This window comes from Accipiter gentilis, chromosome 9, assembly GCF_929443795.1.
Source record: "Accipiter gentilis chromosome 9, bAccGen1.1, whole genome shotgun sequence".
Classification (NCBI taxonomy): Eukaryota; Metazoa; Chordata; class Aves; order Accipitriformes; family Accipitridae; genus Astur; species Astur gentilis.
The window spans coordinates 35938311-35954940 of NC_064888.1; the positions used below are offsets into that span (position 1 = coordinate 35938311).

General features: G+C 39.6%; 1 protein-coding gene across 1 annotated transcript in view; it reads right to left on the minus strand.

Annotated features, from left to right (window-relative positions):
- GFRA1 (GDNF family receptor alpha 1) overlaps window positions 1-16385 on the minus strand; it is a 146374-nt gene extending 129989 nt beyond the window's left edge. Inside the window, exons 1-3 of the mRNA XM_049809576.1 lie at window positions 15934-16385; window positions 14539-14841; window positions 13150-13233 (exon numbers count right to left, since the gene is read on the minus strand). Of these exons, the coding sequence (XP_049665533.1) occupies window positions 13150-13233; window positions 14539-14841; window positions 15934-15973 (427 nt within the window). The 5' untranslated portion in view covers window positions 15974-16385. The remainder of the gene's footprint in view (window positions 1-13149; window positions 13234-14538; window positions 14842-15933) is intronic.
- Window positions 16386-16630: the final 245 nt, after the last annotated feature.

Genomic DNA, 16630 nt, shown 5'->3' on the forward strand with positions numbered 1-16630 from the left:
TTACTCTGAAATACCACGGTTTTCTGAGTTTAAACATATTTCAAATATTATAAATCCTTTTAAAATTCTGGAAACCACAAGGAAGGACAAGTAATAAACCTTAATTCTCTACAACATGCTCCTTGAGACTCTGATCTTGTTCAACATGTAGCATTCACACTCAGGAACATTATGAATTGTCACCCTAATCTATCAGCGACACTCTTTGCCATAGAAGAAGTACAACCTGTTCTGTAGATAGAGGAGCTATCTGTTACAAGCACTTTACACGTCTCCCATCCTGATAGCTGCAGTGGGAAGTAGTTCTCCTCACCACAATCCAGGTCCAGAATAATTTCTTATATTTCTCAGTATGGCTAAAGACAGAAAGTAGGCACTTTAAGTATTCTACAAGCTTGAATATTGACTCTTACAATCCAGTCCCGAGTCCTTCAATTAGCACATATTACTGCTCAAGGGGAGCTAACCATTGGCTCTATTTTATTCTTTCTGTGACAAAATAATTCATTCTGTAACTTGTAAATTACATTTCTCTTCACAGTCTAAACCAGATACTGCATACTGCCTGCATTACAGAAATCTGTGATTTTTCTCTGAAGATCCTACTGAGAACAGCTTTAGAGAAAACATTGCCATTTATGAAATCAGTTTCTTTTGCCTCCTCTTAGTGTCCCAGGTATAGTCGCTTATTGATTAACTTTTAGGTATGATTTTAGTTTTATTATGTCTGTCTGTGTAGGATTAAATACATATTTAAATCACTGAATTAATTTAAAATAATGATAAAAATCAGTATATACAGTTGCAGTGCTACAAATACAATTTTGATAGGCAAAATAGAATAATGTTTCTTGTTTTCTTAGCTTGACAAAGTATTGATATCTGAAAGATTTTTATGGTGACATTTTCTCTTTGAAGCAGGACTGAAAGTTTGCAACATTTAAATCCTTGACCTAACACAACAGGAAGGAGATAACTCTCTTTTTAATAATCTGAGGAATTTATAAGCTTACCTGCAATTAGCATAAATGAAAGCTAGTATCAGACTGTACAATTATTGCACAGCAATGCAGTACCTAAGCCCTAAAGATGACAGCTTCACAAGTGCAACCATTCTCTGTCCTGTTAAGTAAATAATTTAAAGAAGATAATTAAGAACACTGCAGAGTGGCTGCTTGCAGCGGGTATCACTAAAAGTCATCTGTTTTCAGAAGTATCCCTGTAACGTCAAAGATGCCCAGATACCGACACATTTTTTAACAAATAAATAAATAAATAAATAAAGCTCAACCATCACAATTATTCACCGTTTATGGCTGTGGTTATGCCATTAACGATGTCTTTAATATATTGACAACCTCCCCTTTTAGTCTCTAGTTCAAATACAGTCCAAGAGGGTAATGATCGAAAGTATTTATACAGCTGTATGGTGAACTACACAGAACAAGCCAGGTGGAAAGGGGGACGTTAAGGGTTAGATATCTGAGCTACAGAAATCATCATCATAATTGGCACCTTGCTAGCAGCTTCTGCAAGGAGGGAAAGGGCTGAGTGGCGAATGAAAAATGAACTACCCTCCCACTTCTAGGACTACTAGAGCCCTGCTGTAGTAGCAGGTTGCTTTGCTCAGCTCTGCCAGGCTGGACGTGTTGTAGGACTGACAACTTAATACCATTTTGTGGATAGCTAAGTCATTTCGTACCATTTTCTTCAAATAGGCTAATTCTAAATTTTTTCTCATTTATGCTTTTTAATCTTCCCACAGCTCTTAGAGAAAGGTCAAGGGCATGAAGATAAGATATTTTTAGCTATACAGCAGAAATGTATTAAAAAGCTAAATGAAGCTCCAAGTCAGATTCAAGTAATTCTCTATTTACTAAATTAAAAAAACACTGTATGCCTTTCTGTCTGAACATTAACGCAGTTAGAGTTAATACATTCACTTTCTACCCAACCCAGAAGAGAGCTGTCAGGATATTTTTAAACTGTGCAAAAATTAAAAAAAATAAGCACCACACCAAACCCTGTGTTCAACAATTCTCACAGCAATTTATAGACAAGATTAAATACACTAACACACCACATTTCTTTGCAAGTCTCCTCTAATTTTCTATTGCGAAGGTGGGACATTTGGCAAGGGGAAGAGACATCTCACACATCAGCAGCCTTGGGGAATGTTTGCTTAGAAACACACACAGTTTGACCTCTCAAAGGATCAAAGCAGCTTACTGCATCAGGTCATAAGTGTTACCAACCACTGCAAGTTTGTGTCTCCATTTCACTATTTAGGAGACTAAAATTAAGTAAATAGATTATAAGAGGAAGAACTGACAACAATTTCTCAGTCCATATGGGTTTATTATAAAGCTATGATTTTGATGACTTTTCATATGGGAATACTATAGGCAGTTCTTATCTATGCAATCCTTTAAAGAAATCTGACAAGCAAATTTATCAATTTCTAATAGAATTTCAAATAGTGCAGACACCACGCTGTCTTCAATCATGTCTTGTTTCATGACTGTGTATGTGGAGAAAAGACTTGTTTGTCTGGATCCTAATGGATAACATGATGTACATTCCCATGGCAATATAAAATGAACAACAATAAAAATGATAATGTACTTTGCTGTCAGGTGCTGATCCTGTAGGTGTGAAGGAAAGCAAGTAAAGCTGCATGGACTGGGTTTTGATCTGGTATTGTATTTAAATATTCTGTAGTTGAGATCTAATTGCACTTAATCTGCTCAATAAAATTATCTTCACTGTTATTAGTATCCCAGACTTGTGTTATTATATAATCCTAACCTATTTTTTAAGCAGACATTTTAATCTGCTGCTTAAGCGTTCATTAATGCAAAGCCACTGCTGTGCAGAATACATTCCACTCTATTTGCAAGCGGCAAGCTTGGAGAAGTCTGGGTATTTGGACCTGAATTCTTTGAAACTACTACCAAACGCTAGTATCACCTTTCTTAATTTCGTTTATGACCTTACCACAACAAACATCAGCAAAACTTATCCTTAATCCTAAAAATATTCCATCTGAAAAAGAAAATTACTCTAAAAAGTGCAGTGTCATTTGTAAATACAATGTGGTATCATCCAAATAGTCAAAAGCAATAGACGTGTTCATATATAACAGCTTTAGGATGGGTCCTTTCTTTCTTGTTTCATTTCTAAATCTGAATAAATAATCTTCATGCCAACTAACCTAAATGCATGAATTATTTCCCATTTTGAGAATCCTGAGATGCTCAATTATCTAATACAACTAACTGTCAGCCACCTACTGTACTTAACTGTCTGTATGTTTCAAGTCCACTGCATGTTTATTTATATCACTTGCATGACACACTAGATGTTTTGTGAGACTAGAATAAAATGAGTTATGTCATGGTCTAATGCTTAGTGATATGACAGAAGCCATATTTGCTTTTTTTTAATCCTAATTTTTCAAGGCAATGTAGGTAAATTGAATATTAGTCTCCTCTATCTTCTCCACACCCCTGCAACTCCCAGCGATTTTTTTAACCCATAGGACATACTTGGACAACTTTGAGAGAGGAATGAATATGAAGTTCTTACAAATTTTCAGAAAAACTGCAGGTTTTAGACCCAAGTAGACCTGCCTGCTGAGGTCAAGGCAGGCATGTCTCTGGCTCTGAGCCATTCCCAGAGGGATCAGGTGCCTGCCTACCTGCCCCTAGAGTCCTTCAGCACGCGTGGAACACCAAGCCAGCCGCAGGACGTGCTGCCCCAGAGATGAGAGACGCAGGACAGAATTAAGGACGAGTGAAGAGACAAGGGAGAGCATGCGGAGAGGGCACAGCACAGGGAAACAAGACAGGAACTCTGTGCAGAGAGCGGGGGCATCCAGGAGATGAAGGACTCTGGTAGGAAACCAGGCTTTATTAGTTCCATTACTCAGGAACAATTCCTTTTATTAGACCACATCTCAAACTCTTTACAGGGAGGGTGAGAGAACAATTTGGAGAATGCTGGGAAAAGTAGAATTTAAGGAAATCTTTCAAGGAACAGAGAAGGCGCTGCCTCACCAGAAGTTCCAGAAAACAAGAGGACAGGGAAGCAGTGGGGGGAATGGAGACAGGGAGAGCAGGGTGGGGACAGAGGCAGACCGCAAAGACGTCAGACAAGACAGCAAAGACAAGCCTGTTGTAAAAAGGAGAGGGAAAAACTGTAGTCAGATTTCTGAGAAGTGAGTAGCTGAGGTGGAAAGCAGAGCCGCTTCATGTTGCAGCGACAGAGAAAGAAACCACCAAAGTCCTACAGCTGGAGGGGACTTGGAGGAGAAGTTACAGTTCGGAGAGAGCAAAGTTGACAATCAAAGGGACAGCAGTATATGGAAAAGGTATGTCATGGCAGGAATGAGTTGTGGTTATTAGCTCAAGGAAGTGACAGTGGTTAGCACTAGCCTGACCGCCAGGGTTAAACGTAAGAAACGTCAGCAGCGGGCTGGAGGCTGTGGGACTGGGGAGCAGGGAGAATCACGGTACTGCCTCCGGCAGAGGAGGAACAGGGAAATGGCGATTTCTGGTTTTGCTTAACTGAGCTTTAGTACTGAATTTAGGGTGCAGAATTTAAAAGGAAGAGAGTGGAAGCTTTTAACACTTCTGAACCTCATCAGCTGCATGACAAAACTTTAATGGGAAGATGCATTTTATGGACACCAGACAGTGATAAAATCGTATAACCAGTGAATGCAGAAATTCATCTTTATTTATGGATTCCTACTCAAATTGTTTGATATCTTCAAGTCTCTTTACAACCCATCATTTCTGCAAATTTCTATGCAGGAAGAGCTATCTCTATGCCATTACACTGTGTGTCACGCATCTCTCATGTTAAATCTCAGGTTGAGTGCAGATTGTACAGGACAATGGCCTGATGCTTATAAAAATTGTCAAAGCATCATAGTAACTAAAGAACTACTCCAAAAATAACTTAATTGTGTTAATGCCCTAACTATACAGACAGTATTGTCGCTGCGTTAGTTTCATCCACAGAAAATGCAAGAATATAAAAATAATACCAAAAGACTAATATAAGATAAATTACAGAATTAAGTTTTCATAAACAAAAATGGACACGTTTCTAAAAATCAAACCTGTAAACACATTCCCTTCTAAGATTAAAACAATATAATGTAGATCTTAAAATCAGAAACGTTGGATACTTATCACGAATAAGTTCTGCCTTGCAATCCAGAAATTCTTATTTCTTTTCATCACACACAGGCATTTTACTCTTAGCATTTTTAACATACTGTCAGCTCCTGACAGAAACCACTGGCTCTTCCAAGACTGTCAAAGTTATCCCTGAGAGTCAAATACAAACAGGGTTATAAAAACAAAGTTTTAAAATAGTTTAAATGTAAAAAGCCAGAGTACAAATTGCCTGCCATAAACTGCACCTTGCTGTGCCATCAAGAGACAGAAAGCTGCAGGATGCTGCTCTTCTGGGCACTGTTCTCTGTATTTCACCAGGGGACGCAGCTTACAGACAAGGCTTTCCAGGAGCCCTCTGAGGAAGACTGCCATGGAAATATGCCTACTCAGCACAGGCTTCTCTTCTGCGCCAGTCCTTACTCCACCTTTATCACCGCAGTATTCCCAACCGTACGCCCAGCACTGCACCAAAGCTATGCCACATGAACCACGGGCTCTTTCTCGCTCTCACCACGTCACGTCTTCAGCAGCCCCATTAGCAGGCTGGTTGTGTCCAACTGCTTACCCCTGCAACGCAGCAGTCTGTAGATACCTGACAAAACTGGGAACTTCCAAGCAAATTCTATGTTTCTAAGGTCCCCGGCAGCCCATGCCTGTTCCTGCTCACCACATCCTCGAAATGGTGGTAGCTCTCCCCATAGATAACCAGATTCTGCTTCCCTCCTCAGTGACTAGTAAGTGCCCGTTTTCTCCTCGTAATCCCACCAACACTGCTAGCAGTACCTGAGTGCTTTTGCTCCTACTTCAGAGGAGCTAGCGTAGCACTTACACAAACCATAATGCTGGCCTGTAATGGGGAACAAGAATACACAATTTGGTGCTCAATCGTGGATACGCATTTGCTCATCTGGTATCTGGCCCACCATACCATAATTGAGGCTTTCCTGCAAAGATACAGACTAAAGGGATGGCAATTCCACTCTCCAAAGATTCTACTCTAGACAAAGAAAAGACATGGTTCACTGTATACATTATACATTGTAAGCAAAATGCTTGGCCACGCTTATTCAACTAGCCATCTCTCAACACTCTCCTTTGAGGCTTCAGGAGAATACTGCTCTCCTTTTGAGTTTCCTCCAAGACTGAAATATTCTCTCTTACTACTCCCAGCATTCACGGAGACGCTGAATATTCGTGCATAAAAGCTCTGTGTTGTATCATCAGATGCGTCCTCCTTCTATGGAATGGATTTCATCTTGTTTCCCATGTTGAAACAGGTGGACGAAGTCTGCCTAGACTACTGGGACAAACAGAAACTCTACATTTGCCCAAAGCCGTGCATTTTAAATACTTGAGGAACACAGCCCTTTTCTTCTGTTTTACAGATCTTCAAAGAAATTAGCAAAAAAGTCCTAATAATCTCACCAAGGAAAGAAATGTGGACTAAACTGAGGATATTTACATATTTCTATTTGGGGGGGTTTCAAGGCTTGTTCATGTTCCTGCTCAAGTTAAAGTGCGTGGGCACTGCCTTTATAAGCTAGTCAATCAGTTACTTCAGCAAGGTACTTAATTCCCCTCTCATAATCAGATCTAGCTTCAAGAAATGCAGAAAACAGGAAATTCAAAGAGCTCCTGCAAGCCAACAGTCACCAAAGTGATTTTCTTTTGTGTGAAGTCCAATCTGATTATGAAAATGCAGAAGTGGAAATCAGCAACTGGTATCTATGCCCCCTTGATAACTTGTTATCTGACTGGAAGCCAGCCTAGTTGTCTCTGCAACGAAAATCTGCAGACAGAAATGTCAAAGAACACAAACATTGTACATGCTTATATTAGATTTATTTTTGTCAAACTATTTTCATTTTGTTAAAGGCAGCTAAAATAGATGACCGTGTTGTTTGTTTTTTTTCTTGCAACAGGCAAAGGGCCACAAATTCTCACTGGGGAAAGAAGAGTTAATCTGGATTTGTAACTGTAAAGCCAATATTATATATTGGTCCAAGGGCTATTATTTTAATGTATTACCTTACAAAGGAAAATATAGTTGTGCATGTGACAACCTAGTGTAGGCTAAATTAACAACTTTTTTACTTTTCTGCTATCAAAAGGCTCAACCTCACATCAGAAAACCAGAACTAAGCCAAAAAAATTACAACAGGAAACAGAATACATCATAATCAAATAAAAAGATTTTGATGTGTTATGCTTACTTCAGTGGGAACAGAATCAAATTGCAAGACTCCTGTTAACTTAATAAAATCTGGTTTATTGTTTATGAAATCGGGTGAATGTGCAAGGTAACTAACATGAAGTATCTCATTTTTTTTAAATAAACTGCAATGATATGGGAGGTAAGAGCTAAAAGCATTGTAAATAGTCAAGAGAAATCAATGTTTTTAATATTTTGTAAATTAAATTGCCTTTGTAGAAATGTGGCATCTCAGATATTCTTAGAGAAAGGTCAGAAAAAGGCATAGTGTTAAATTAGAAAAATACGTGGAATTTGAAATATACACAGATTTAGGAATACAACCAGGATTAGAGGCCTCAGGCACTAGGAATTGGGGGTGTCATACAGTATTAATTCATGGGAGAAGCCACTAATTCACATGCTACAAACCCCAAAAGGAAAAAGCAGTGAATCTGTTGGCTAGGACAGAGACTCTAACTTATCTTTTTGATAAACAATTTAAAAAAATGCTATATATGGATTCCACAAAAGTAATTTACCAGGTAGGAAAAAAAGAAGCAAATGATAATTAAAGCGTCAGGGACCTGCTACTCAGAACACAGCTCTTACATTAGTTCAAGAATTTTAAAATGAATAGGAAAACATTCAATTCTTGATTAACAGAATTTTGGGGTTATGAAAGTTTGGGCAAAATTAATTCACTACGACATGTCGTTTACTAGTTCTACAGTTCCCCCATACACGGAAGGTATGAGGAATCCTACAAGACCTCAAGCACACAGACAAGGAAGCTCTGTTCCTCTGGATCCTGAGAATTCGTACTGAAAAACCCCAACCTTCTTCCCCCACCTTTGCTGATAGCAACCGTTCCAAAGGAGACACTTGCAGTCCGTTCTCTGTGATGTCTCTTACCCCATCCCTGGGAAGGATAAAATAATGGGGAGCTGTCATCAATACTCAGAGAAGGTTTTATGCTGGGGAGAGGGAAGTATTCCCTGATCAAAGTCTGTCAAATCTTGAAGGAAATGTTTTGCATACTGGCTTTCATTCTTTCCCAGCATTGACTTTCTACTCTGTGAACGACAATGACACAGGATGCCTAAAAGACTTTGAAAAACTCAGAGGAAAAAGGGAAAACTACTAATTAATCCACTGTCCTTCTGAACAATGTAGAGATCCTAGAGGGAGACCCAGACGCATCTTCATGAAATCCTACAGAAAGAGCATACATGGGACTGCCTAATTTAAAGACCACCAGCACACACACCCTTCTGAGAATTCCTGCACTGCCAACTTCTTCTAGTCTCAACTTTTAAAATACAATAAAAGGCCATCTTACTGACCATAGTTGTTTGTATTTGTACTTCCAGCTTATTCAATATGCAATCAAACATGCTAACTTCATGTGCTGTGCTACTCATGTTCTAATGTGGAATGATCCACTCCATTAAGAAGCCCTATGTGCTGTTCTGTCTACTGAACCCTTGGTTTTAATTAACAAATTTACCACAATAAATACAAAATAGACCCTTTTCTAAATATAAGCTTCCAGATACCTTCTGCAACAGAAGATTCCCAGAGTTTTTAAAGAGTAAACAGCCTCTCATGAGAATGGCATAATCGGGAAACGCTCCTTTTGACATATAATCATACGAGCCAGTTTCTTTTTCTCATTTGTTAATGATACAAAAGGCACTTTGCAAAAACAGTTTACTACACTAAAAAGAAATACTGGCAAAATAATTAACTTCTACCTGTCTTACATTTTAGCAACTAGAAAAAAGACATGACTAGCCGCATATAACTGACCAATTCTCCACAGATTACCAGCAAAATCTATATGTTTTAAGAAATATTCTGATTTATGTACCCTGTTCTTTATTGCTGAACATGATAGATGTAAAAGAAAGAAGGAAAGCTACACAACGCTGAACAATGGGATAATAAGCTTGTGATTAACTAGGCAACTTAAAAGTGAATCCATGGGAGGAGCGCGTTATGTTGTCCAAAACACGTTGATCTAAATAGTCAATTCTTTTTAACATCAAGTATTCTATTTACACCACTTCACAGATATGGCTTAACACATTTTATTCAGCTTTAGTGGCTCTCCATTTTGTGTTGAAATGAATGAGACATTTCAGAAACATTTATTTTGTAAGTATTTCTACAGGTACGTGCAGCTACAGTTTTTATGCAGGATATTTTCTTATAATATGCCACAGAGATGACCACTATATTGTATCAGTTGATACCACAATAATAAGATATCTTCCAGTCGCAAGGCTCAATGCCAAATACAATACAAATTCAAGAGGCAAACTGTTCCCCAGGTAGTAAAAAGCTGTAGATAGCTTTAAAAAAGTGACTCATTCAAGCACCTATCCTTAATTTGGTATGAAACTCATCTCTGAAATCCAGTCAACAGATTTTGCATTTACTGTAGTTGTGACAGAACTCAATGGCCTTAAAATGTTTTCACCTCTCAGAAGTTGTTAAGGTTTAAGGAAAAATGTCTGTTTAAGCAAAATCTTTACATCATAATAACTAACCCAAATCTGTTACTCTCCGAAACACACACACACAAGTCTTCAGTAATTTGAAGAGCTGCCTACCAGCAAGAAATTCACACCCTTGAGGCAGAAGCACCACATCAGACATAGTAGTTCTAAAGAAAATTCAGACCTAGACATGCCCAAAACAAAAAACAAGACAGCCCTGTCCTTCAACTGGGAAGACTCACAGTCCTGGATGTGGCCACGTGAGGTGTCAGAGGACTGACTTTATAGAAGGAGCTGAATTATGAACTTAAAGTGTAGATGGAAAGGAAAGAAGATCAGACCCTTGAATACATGGAAAGGAAAGAAGATCAGACCCTTGAATACTCAGGATACGTCACCACAAGTGAATCAAACTATGAACTCACATTCCTGTTTTAGCTATCAATTTTTTTATACATAAATATATTTATGTATATAAATTACACTTTCCTGGCAAATACAGTAGTGATTCAAATGCAAAATTCATGCTTGTTAGTATCTAAATATATGATATGCTGGGCTTAACAGCTAGTACTACAAGAAATAATTTTGTGTGTTTAGATTTCTCTTTTCTGTGTTGTTGGACATTGTTTTAAGTTTTATATAGAACACTTAGCTTGTCCTTCTAGTTCTAGGCTAACTATACCACTAGTCCCAGTATAATATAAACCACTTAAAAATATTTTAAAAAGCTTCACTTTAGTAACACGACTGCATCACTTGTTCCACTAACATAACAGGAACTGAAAAGAAACTACAAACTTAGTAACAGATTTAGCAATATATTCCTGATTTTTGTTTTCAATCAACATATTGATGCTTGAAGAATTAATGAGAAAGTGGCATCCTGTTTCCATAGGGGACGCAGTTTTAAACATCTTTCAGTATAGAAATAGATCAACTTTAACTGCTTTTAAAAACTGTCCTCCATTTCTTAGACTTACGTATGCTACAAAAGACTTATGTAACACACAAAACAGTCATCTCAGCCAATGTTTTCCCCTTTTACATACCATGAAAGACGACTGTTGTGATTTTCTATACTGTCTCAAAAATAAATAAAAAGGATGGCAAAAGCATAACACTTGATATATACCAAGTCACACAGTACAACAGGATGGCCTTTGTGAGATGAAAGGGTTAATCACTGCTTTTAATTATACTCAGGTAACTTTAATGAGAGTGAATACTGCAGCAACATCTATAAACACAGTGACCACATTAGCAGAACACCAGTTCTGAAGCCCCTGCCAACACTGCTTGTACAGGGGGGGGTTTGTTTTGTTTTAATCAAGGTATAAAAATCTTACCAAGTTCTGCTGTTTGGGGTATTTGCAAAGCCCTGCAAAAAATCTGTAAGACTAGGCAGCTTTAAGGAATGTAACATGCAGTAGTAACCATGACAATAAGAAAAATGCCTTTGCTAATCTTTTCGTTCAGATAGCAATTCTTTCAAATACTGGTGTTTTTCCACTGTATTACAACTTCTGTTTGTTGCTCCCTATGAATCTAGGCCTCCAATCCTTGTAAACCTGAAACTTCTGACAAAGTGAACAGCAATTCGGGGTGCACTAGTAACACAGAATGAGTCCTAACCAGTCCACCAGCATCTTCAGTGACTGTGGTAGGATGGACGTCACTTCCTGGCAACCATGTCTTATTTAATTGTTGCACAGAACAAGTAGAAAAAAAAATTATTACATTTGTTAAGATAATTACTTTGCAAGTAAATGGGGAATCTAAAAAATAACAGAAAGGCAGAGTGTACATAGGGTATTTCTATGGAGATCATAAAACTGCTGAGGTAGGTTGGAATTTGGTCCTCAGCAGGCTGACCATAAACTTTAAGAAAACATCCTGGAACCCTTCTGCATTGATTTTGTCTTGGTTTTGTATTAAGTTGAGGTTTTTAATGAATAAAAAATAAAATAAATAAAGATTCTTCAGAAATTAATCTTTGTTCTCTACTATTTCTCCAACAGACTTGCTTGCCAAACTAGGATAATGCTTTCAAAAGACGTATGTGATCTGGATCTGAAGTCTCAATTTGAAAAGTGACTAAACGGCTGATTTTCAAAGGCATTAAGATACCTAAAGATGCATTAAGCACTTAGAATTTTTAAAACTGCATGGGCATCTAACGCCTATTTAAATCACTTAGTCCTTTCTGAAAATCCCAATGGGCAGTTACCTACATTTTATATGTCTATATGCCTTTGAAAATCTGTACCATTAAATACTTAACAACCTAAGTCCCCCTGGCTTTTAATGAGACTTAGGGTCCTAAAAAGTGTAAGTACTTCTGAAAATTGGTCAAGCCACTCTCTCTGGTCTTTTCTTCTTTCTTTTAAAGAGCCATCTACTAATGCTTATCCATAGCATGTCAGTTAACTACATCTTCAACACTGCCAGACTTACACATTATACTGTGCATATTAAATTTTTTATGTAACTCAACAAATAAAGGTCCGGAATAGAGACTGCATCCTCATAAGACTTTCTGAAACTCTGAAAAAGAAAATTAATTCCAACCTGTAACCCCTGTGAGTGCCCCAAAAATCATTGTTTCAATAAATATGATCCAAAATGAGTATCAATTAGGCTGATAAAAACCAAACAGCATAGTTTAATTACCTAGCAACATATTCAAAGTACTACAAACAAGTTCTGAAAGACAGCCACACAGCAACAAAAAATGTTTAGAGAAAACCCAGAAAAAGAAAGAAGTTGTGAATAGGCTCTTTAAACAGGCAGCAGTTCCAGAAAAGAAGACAAGCCTTAACTCTGAAATTTCTTTTTTAAACAAAAAATGTATGAAACTATAAAGCATTCCCTTATGCAAACATTTGAAAGATTTCTCTTCTGATCTTCTTTAATGTCAATGGGAGGTAACTTGCACTGACCACATTCCCAAAAAGGAACTGATTTGTAAATTAGGAACGTAGGGAATCAGATTGCCACCTACAGGAAAATTTAGCATTTATTGTCAAGAATGACTCAAAAAGAATACAAATTGCCATCCTGCCAAGCACTCTTTCAGTTTTAGTTATTATTTCAAAACCAGTTAGTATTTTCTTTGGTGCAACTATATCATCAACTTCCTAAATCCAGAAAGCCATTAACATTTCTTTTTATTTAAGAGAGTATTGCTTTAAAGTTCCATAATTCAACTACAAAGCAGCAGATTGTAATCATGTTTCAGTTAAAGAATTTTAAGTCTGCTTACCTGATACAATTGGTGCTAGCCTGAATATGTCTGATAGTCTGCTGTTAACTGGCTCATAAGGGGAATCTTCAAGCAAGTCATTTCCTAAAGACAAAAAATATTTGGATTTTTTTCTTATACAAGAATTCAGGATAAGATTTTGTTGTTTACTTTTACTCTGAAATGAAGTTATTCTATAACAGCAAAAGGTACTCCCCTTTAATCTGTTTATTTGGCTATTTCTCCTCAAAGCACTACCTGTAAAAACACTTGAAAGAAACTAGCTGTTTATCCCTGTCACTAGTTCTTTTCTCTCCTTCCTCCATGGATGAGGTCATAATTTGCAAAGACAGCCTGTGACATCACAGGAACTGTCCCATCTCATGCAGCAGGAGACCAGCTGTAGCAAGGATGTTCCTCTTCATTCACCCTAACAACAGAGCTCTGTTTTAGAGGAGCAGCACAGGTAACAGCTAAAAACTAGCATCTTTGGAATAAAACACTCCTAACAAGATGCTGTTGGAAGGGAAACTTTTTATGATGCCGAAAATGTCCAAGAGTAGTGTAATTTATTACGAAAGTTAGAACAAAAATATATATTCTCATTAAAACATTCCAGTTGATGCCTGGATAAATGAACAGAAAGGGATGACTTCCCTTTTTGCAGAAGCAGCTACAGAAAAGAGTTAAATGGGGACCATACTGAAGTGAAAGATTGCATCTTCAACTCCAGGGCCAGAGCAAAACAGGACTAAAAATTATATATCTCATCTAAGAACCTGACTGTTCTCAATAGACTACGGGAAATTTGCCAGTGACATCAAGAACAGAAGTCCTGAGTCAATCACTGTCACATCACTTCTAACTGACACGTCTACACACTCTAGGAGAGCACAAACTTTTTTGTTTTTTTTTCCTCTGCCTCAGCATCCCCAGGGAATATTGCTAGTAAATACAGGAAAGAAAAAAACTTTTCCTTAAAATAATGCTCCTCTTCATAATACATTAACTTTCAGCAAAGAGCTAAGAAACTAGTTCCAGTGTCCTGTGATCTTGTTAGGTGAGTCCTAATTAAGGAGTTTAAATATTATTAGGAAAATGTCTCCAAATGATTGTTTTTGTAGCTCTTGCACTTGCTAGTGCCCTTATCTTTTGACTCTGGTTTAGAAAGGTCAGCTGGGTCCCCTGGAGGAAACCCTCATTGTGGATTTCCCAACAACAGGAGATGGAGCAGCAGCTGTTCTTGAGTCGGATGAAAGGTCCTCAGTTTGCAGCTGAAGAGCACAATGTGAATTACAGGGTCAGACCCTCGGTTTAGCCTCAGTGGCGGTAGCTAGCTGCGGATGCAAGGGGCTGCAAAATCACACACTGCACTAGGGGAGCGTAACGTTTCTGCGTTTTGCAACGTACCCTGTAAGCTCTGGTACATGCTCCAGTAAATGCGCAGGCAGTTTTTCTCCTTCTTCATGCCCCTCTTACAGCGGCAGTTGTACAGAGATTTCTGCTTGAGAGCTTCCATGGCGCTTTTGCATTCGTCCTTTGCCTCCAGGCCTGTCGCCCGGCTGAAGTTGCTCTCTTTGCCGGCTACACACTGCCTCAGTGTCCTGTATTTAGTACTACAGCTCTGCTCCTTGAGACACTGATCGCTGGCTTTCACGCAGTCGAGGCGGTCCCCTCCAGGCAGCCCGCTTACTTCTGCGGACAAAAGTACATCTAGAGAGAGGAGACACAAACCAACAAACTCTCGTTGAGGGAGGAGGCTGATTTAACCAGGGCTCCAAAGCAGGCATCTGGGAAGCACAAGGCACCTCCTCACGCAGCACATGCAGCCAGCCCCCACGGGCAGCACCTTGCAAACCTCCGGGCTTCACGCTACACCTTAGGAAAAAGCACGCGGGGTTTTCATGGTCTTAGATCCACTTTTGTGGGAGTCCAAGGAAACAGTACGTTTTAAGCCTGCTGGCTGATTTATGAGAAAACACAAAAAGGAAAGAAAACCCACAGGGGTTAATGTGCCTGACAAAACAAGCACTCATTATTCCTTAGATCCACTTTGGGGAAACAAATAACCTTTCCATTTGAGTGTTTAACTGAGGGGTTAAATATTCGGCCTCACTTTCCAGAAAAGCTTTGCTGTAATTTCAATTACATCCACGAACAACCCGCTCAGAGCGATAAGTATCCTCACTGATTGATATTGGCCTCTTTTTGCGTCAGTCACTTTTTAAAGGCTGTACACATTTTTGCTTATTCTACATGTATAAAGGTAGAATTTATGAGTCGTCCCCCCCCTCCATTTCTCTCCACGTATGATGCTTTTGCAGGAGAACAAAGCAAATTACATTAACTCTCTCCTCTCCATCGTGCCCCCTGTCATGCTCCCTCAGACACACGCAGATGGAAACGCAAACATCTCTTGTGGAAAGGAAACCAGTTTGGGCTGCAAACCACTCGCAGTCGGGCAGGCTGCCAGGTTCAGGTGAAGATGTAATCCTTCAGCTGGCTCTTGTCACCCCCCCACTCTCCCCAAGCAGCCTTATTTTAGTAAAATGAAAAGTTTCCCTGTAACTTGCGAGAACCCAATTTAACAAGAGGCTACACAGGCAAGTATCTAAGTCTGTAATCTCCCAGAGCTTTAAATGTAGACTGGGCTAACTGATGTGAGGCAGAGCCATAAAAACTACTGGGAACTTCACTGTTCTGCCTAAACAATAGACTGACAACTGTCAGGCACCCGATCCCATAAACCCTACGCTTTGCTTTATGAAGCGATGTACAGACAGAAATCAGATGCCGGCAACTTACCCACTAAGGGCAAAGCGAAATACAAGATAACGAGAAACATCTTGCTGTCTTCGGATGGTTTCCCCAAACGAGCTGATGTGCCACAACAAAGAGGATCAGCATGTAGATATTCCAAAACCGCCGAGGTCCAAAGACTCCAAGTTCAGATCCATTGAATTCAAGGGGGGGGAAAAAAAAAGAAAAAAAAAAAAAAAAAAAAAAAGAAAAGAAACCTCTCTCCTCTTCACCGCTACCACCACCAGCGGCAGGAGCAGCGACGCAAACGCTCAGCTTTTTCCCTTAGATTTCAGGTCTGAGCAACCTGAAAACACAAGCGCTGACTTCAGGGAGGGAGCGAGAGAGGCGCACGCACGGGTAGATGCGTGTGCGAGTGAGCGAGCGGGAGCGGGGCAGGAGCGCCGGTCGCCTCCTTGGGTGGGCAGCGCCTGTTCCCAGGGAGGGACCGAGAGCACACACACGGGGGGGAGTGGGCGGGGGGGGGACGGACGGAACGACACGAGATCCGCGGCGCCCGCCCGCCCGCCCCCGGCCCCGCAGCCGGGGCGAGCCGCTGGCAGCGCCGCAGCCACTTGCAGCCCCTCTGCCTGCGGCTCCCCGGGGCTATTCGCCTCTTCCACACACACACAGCCCCCCGCCCCGGTCCGCAACTTTATTTATTCGTTTGCGCCGGGGCGGGGAGACGGGGCGCGGAGCTTGC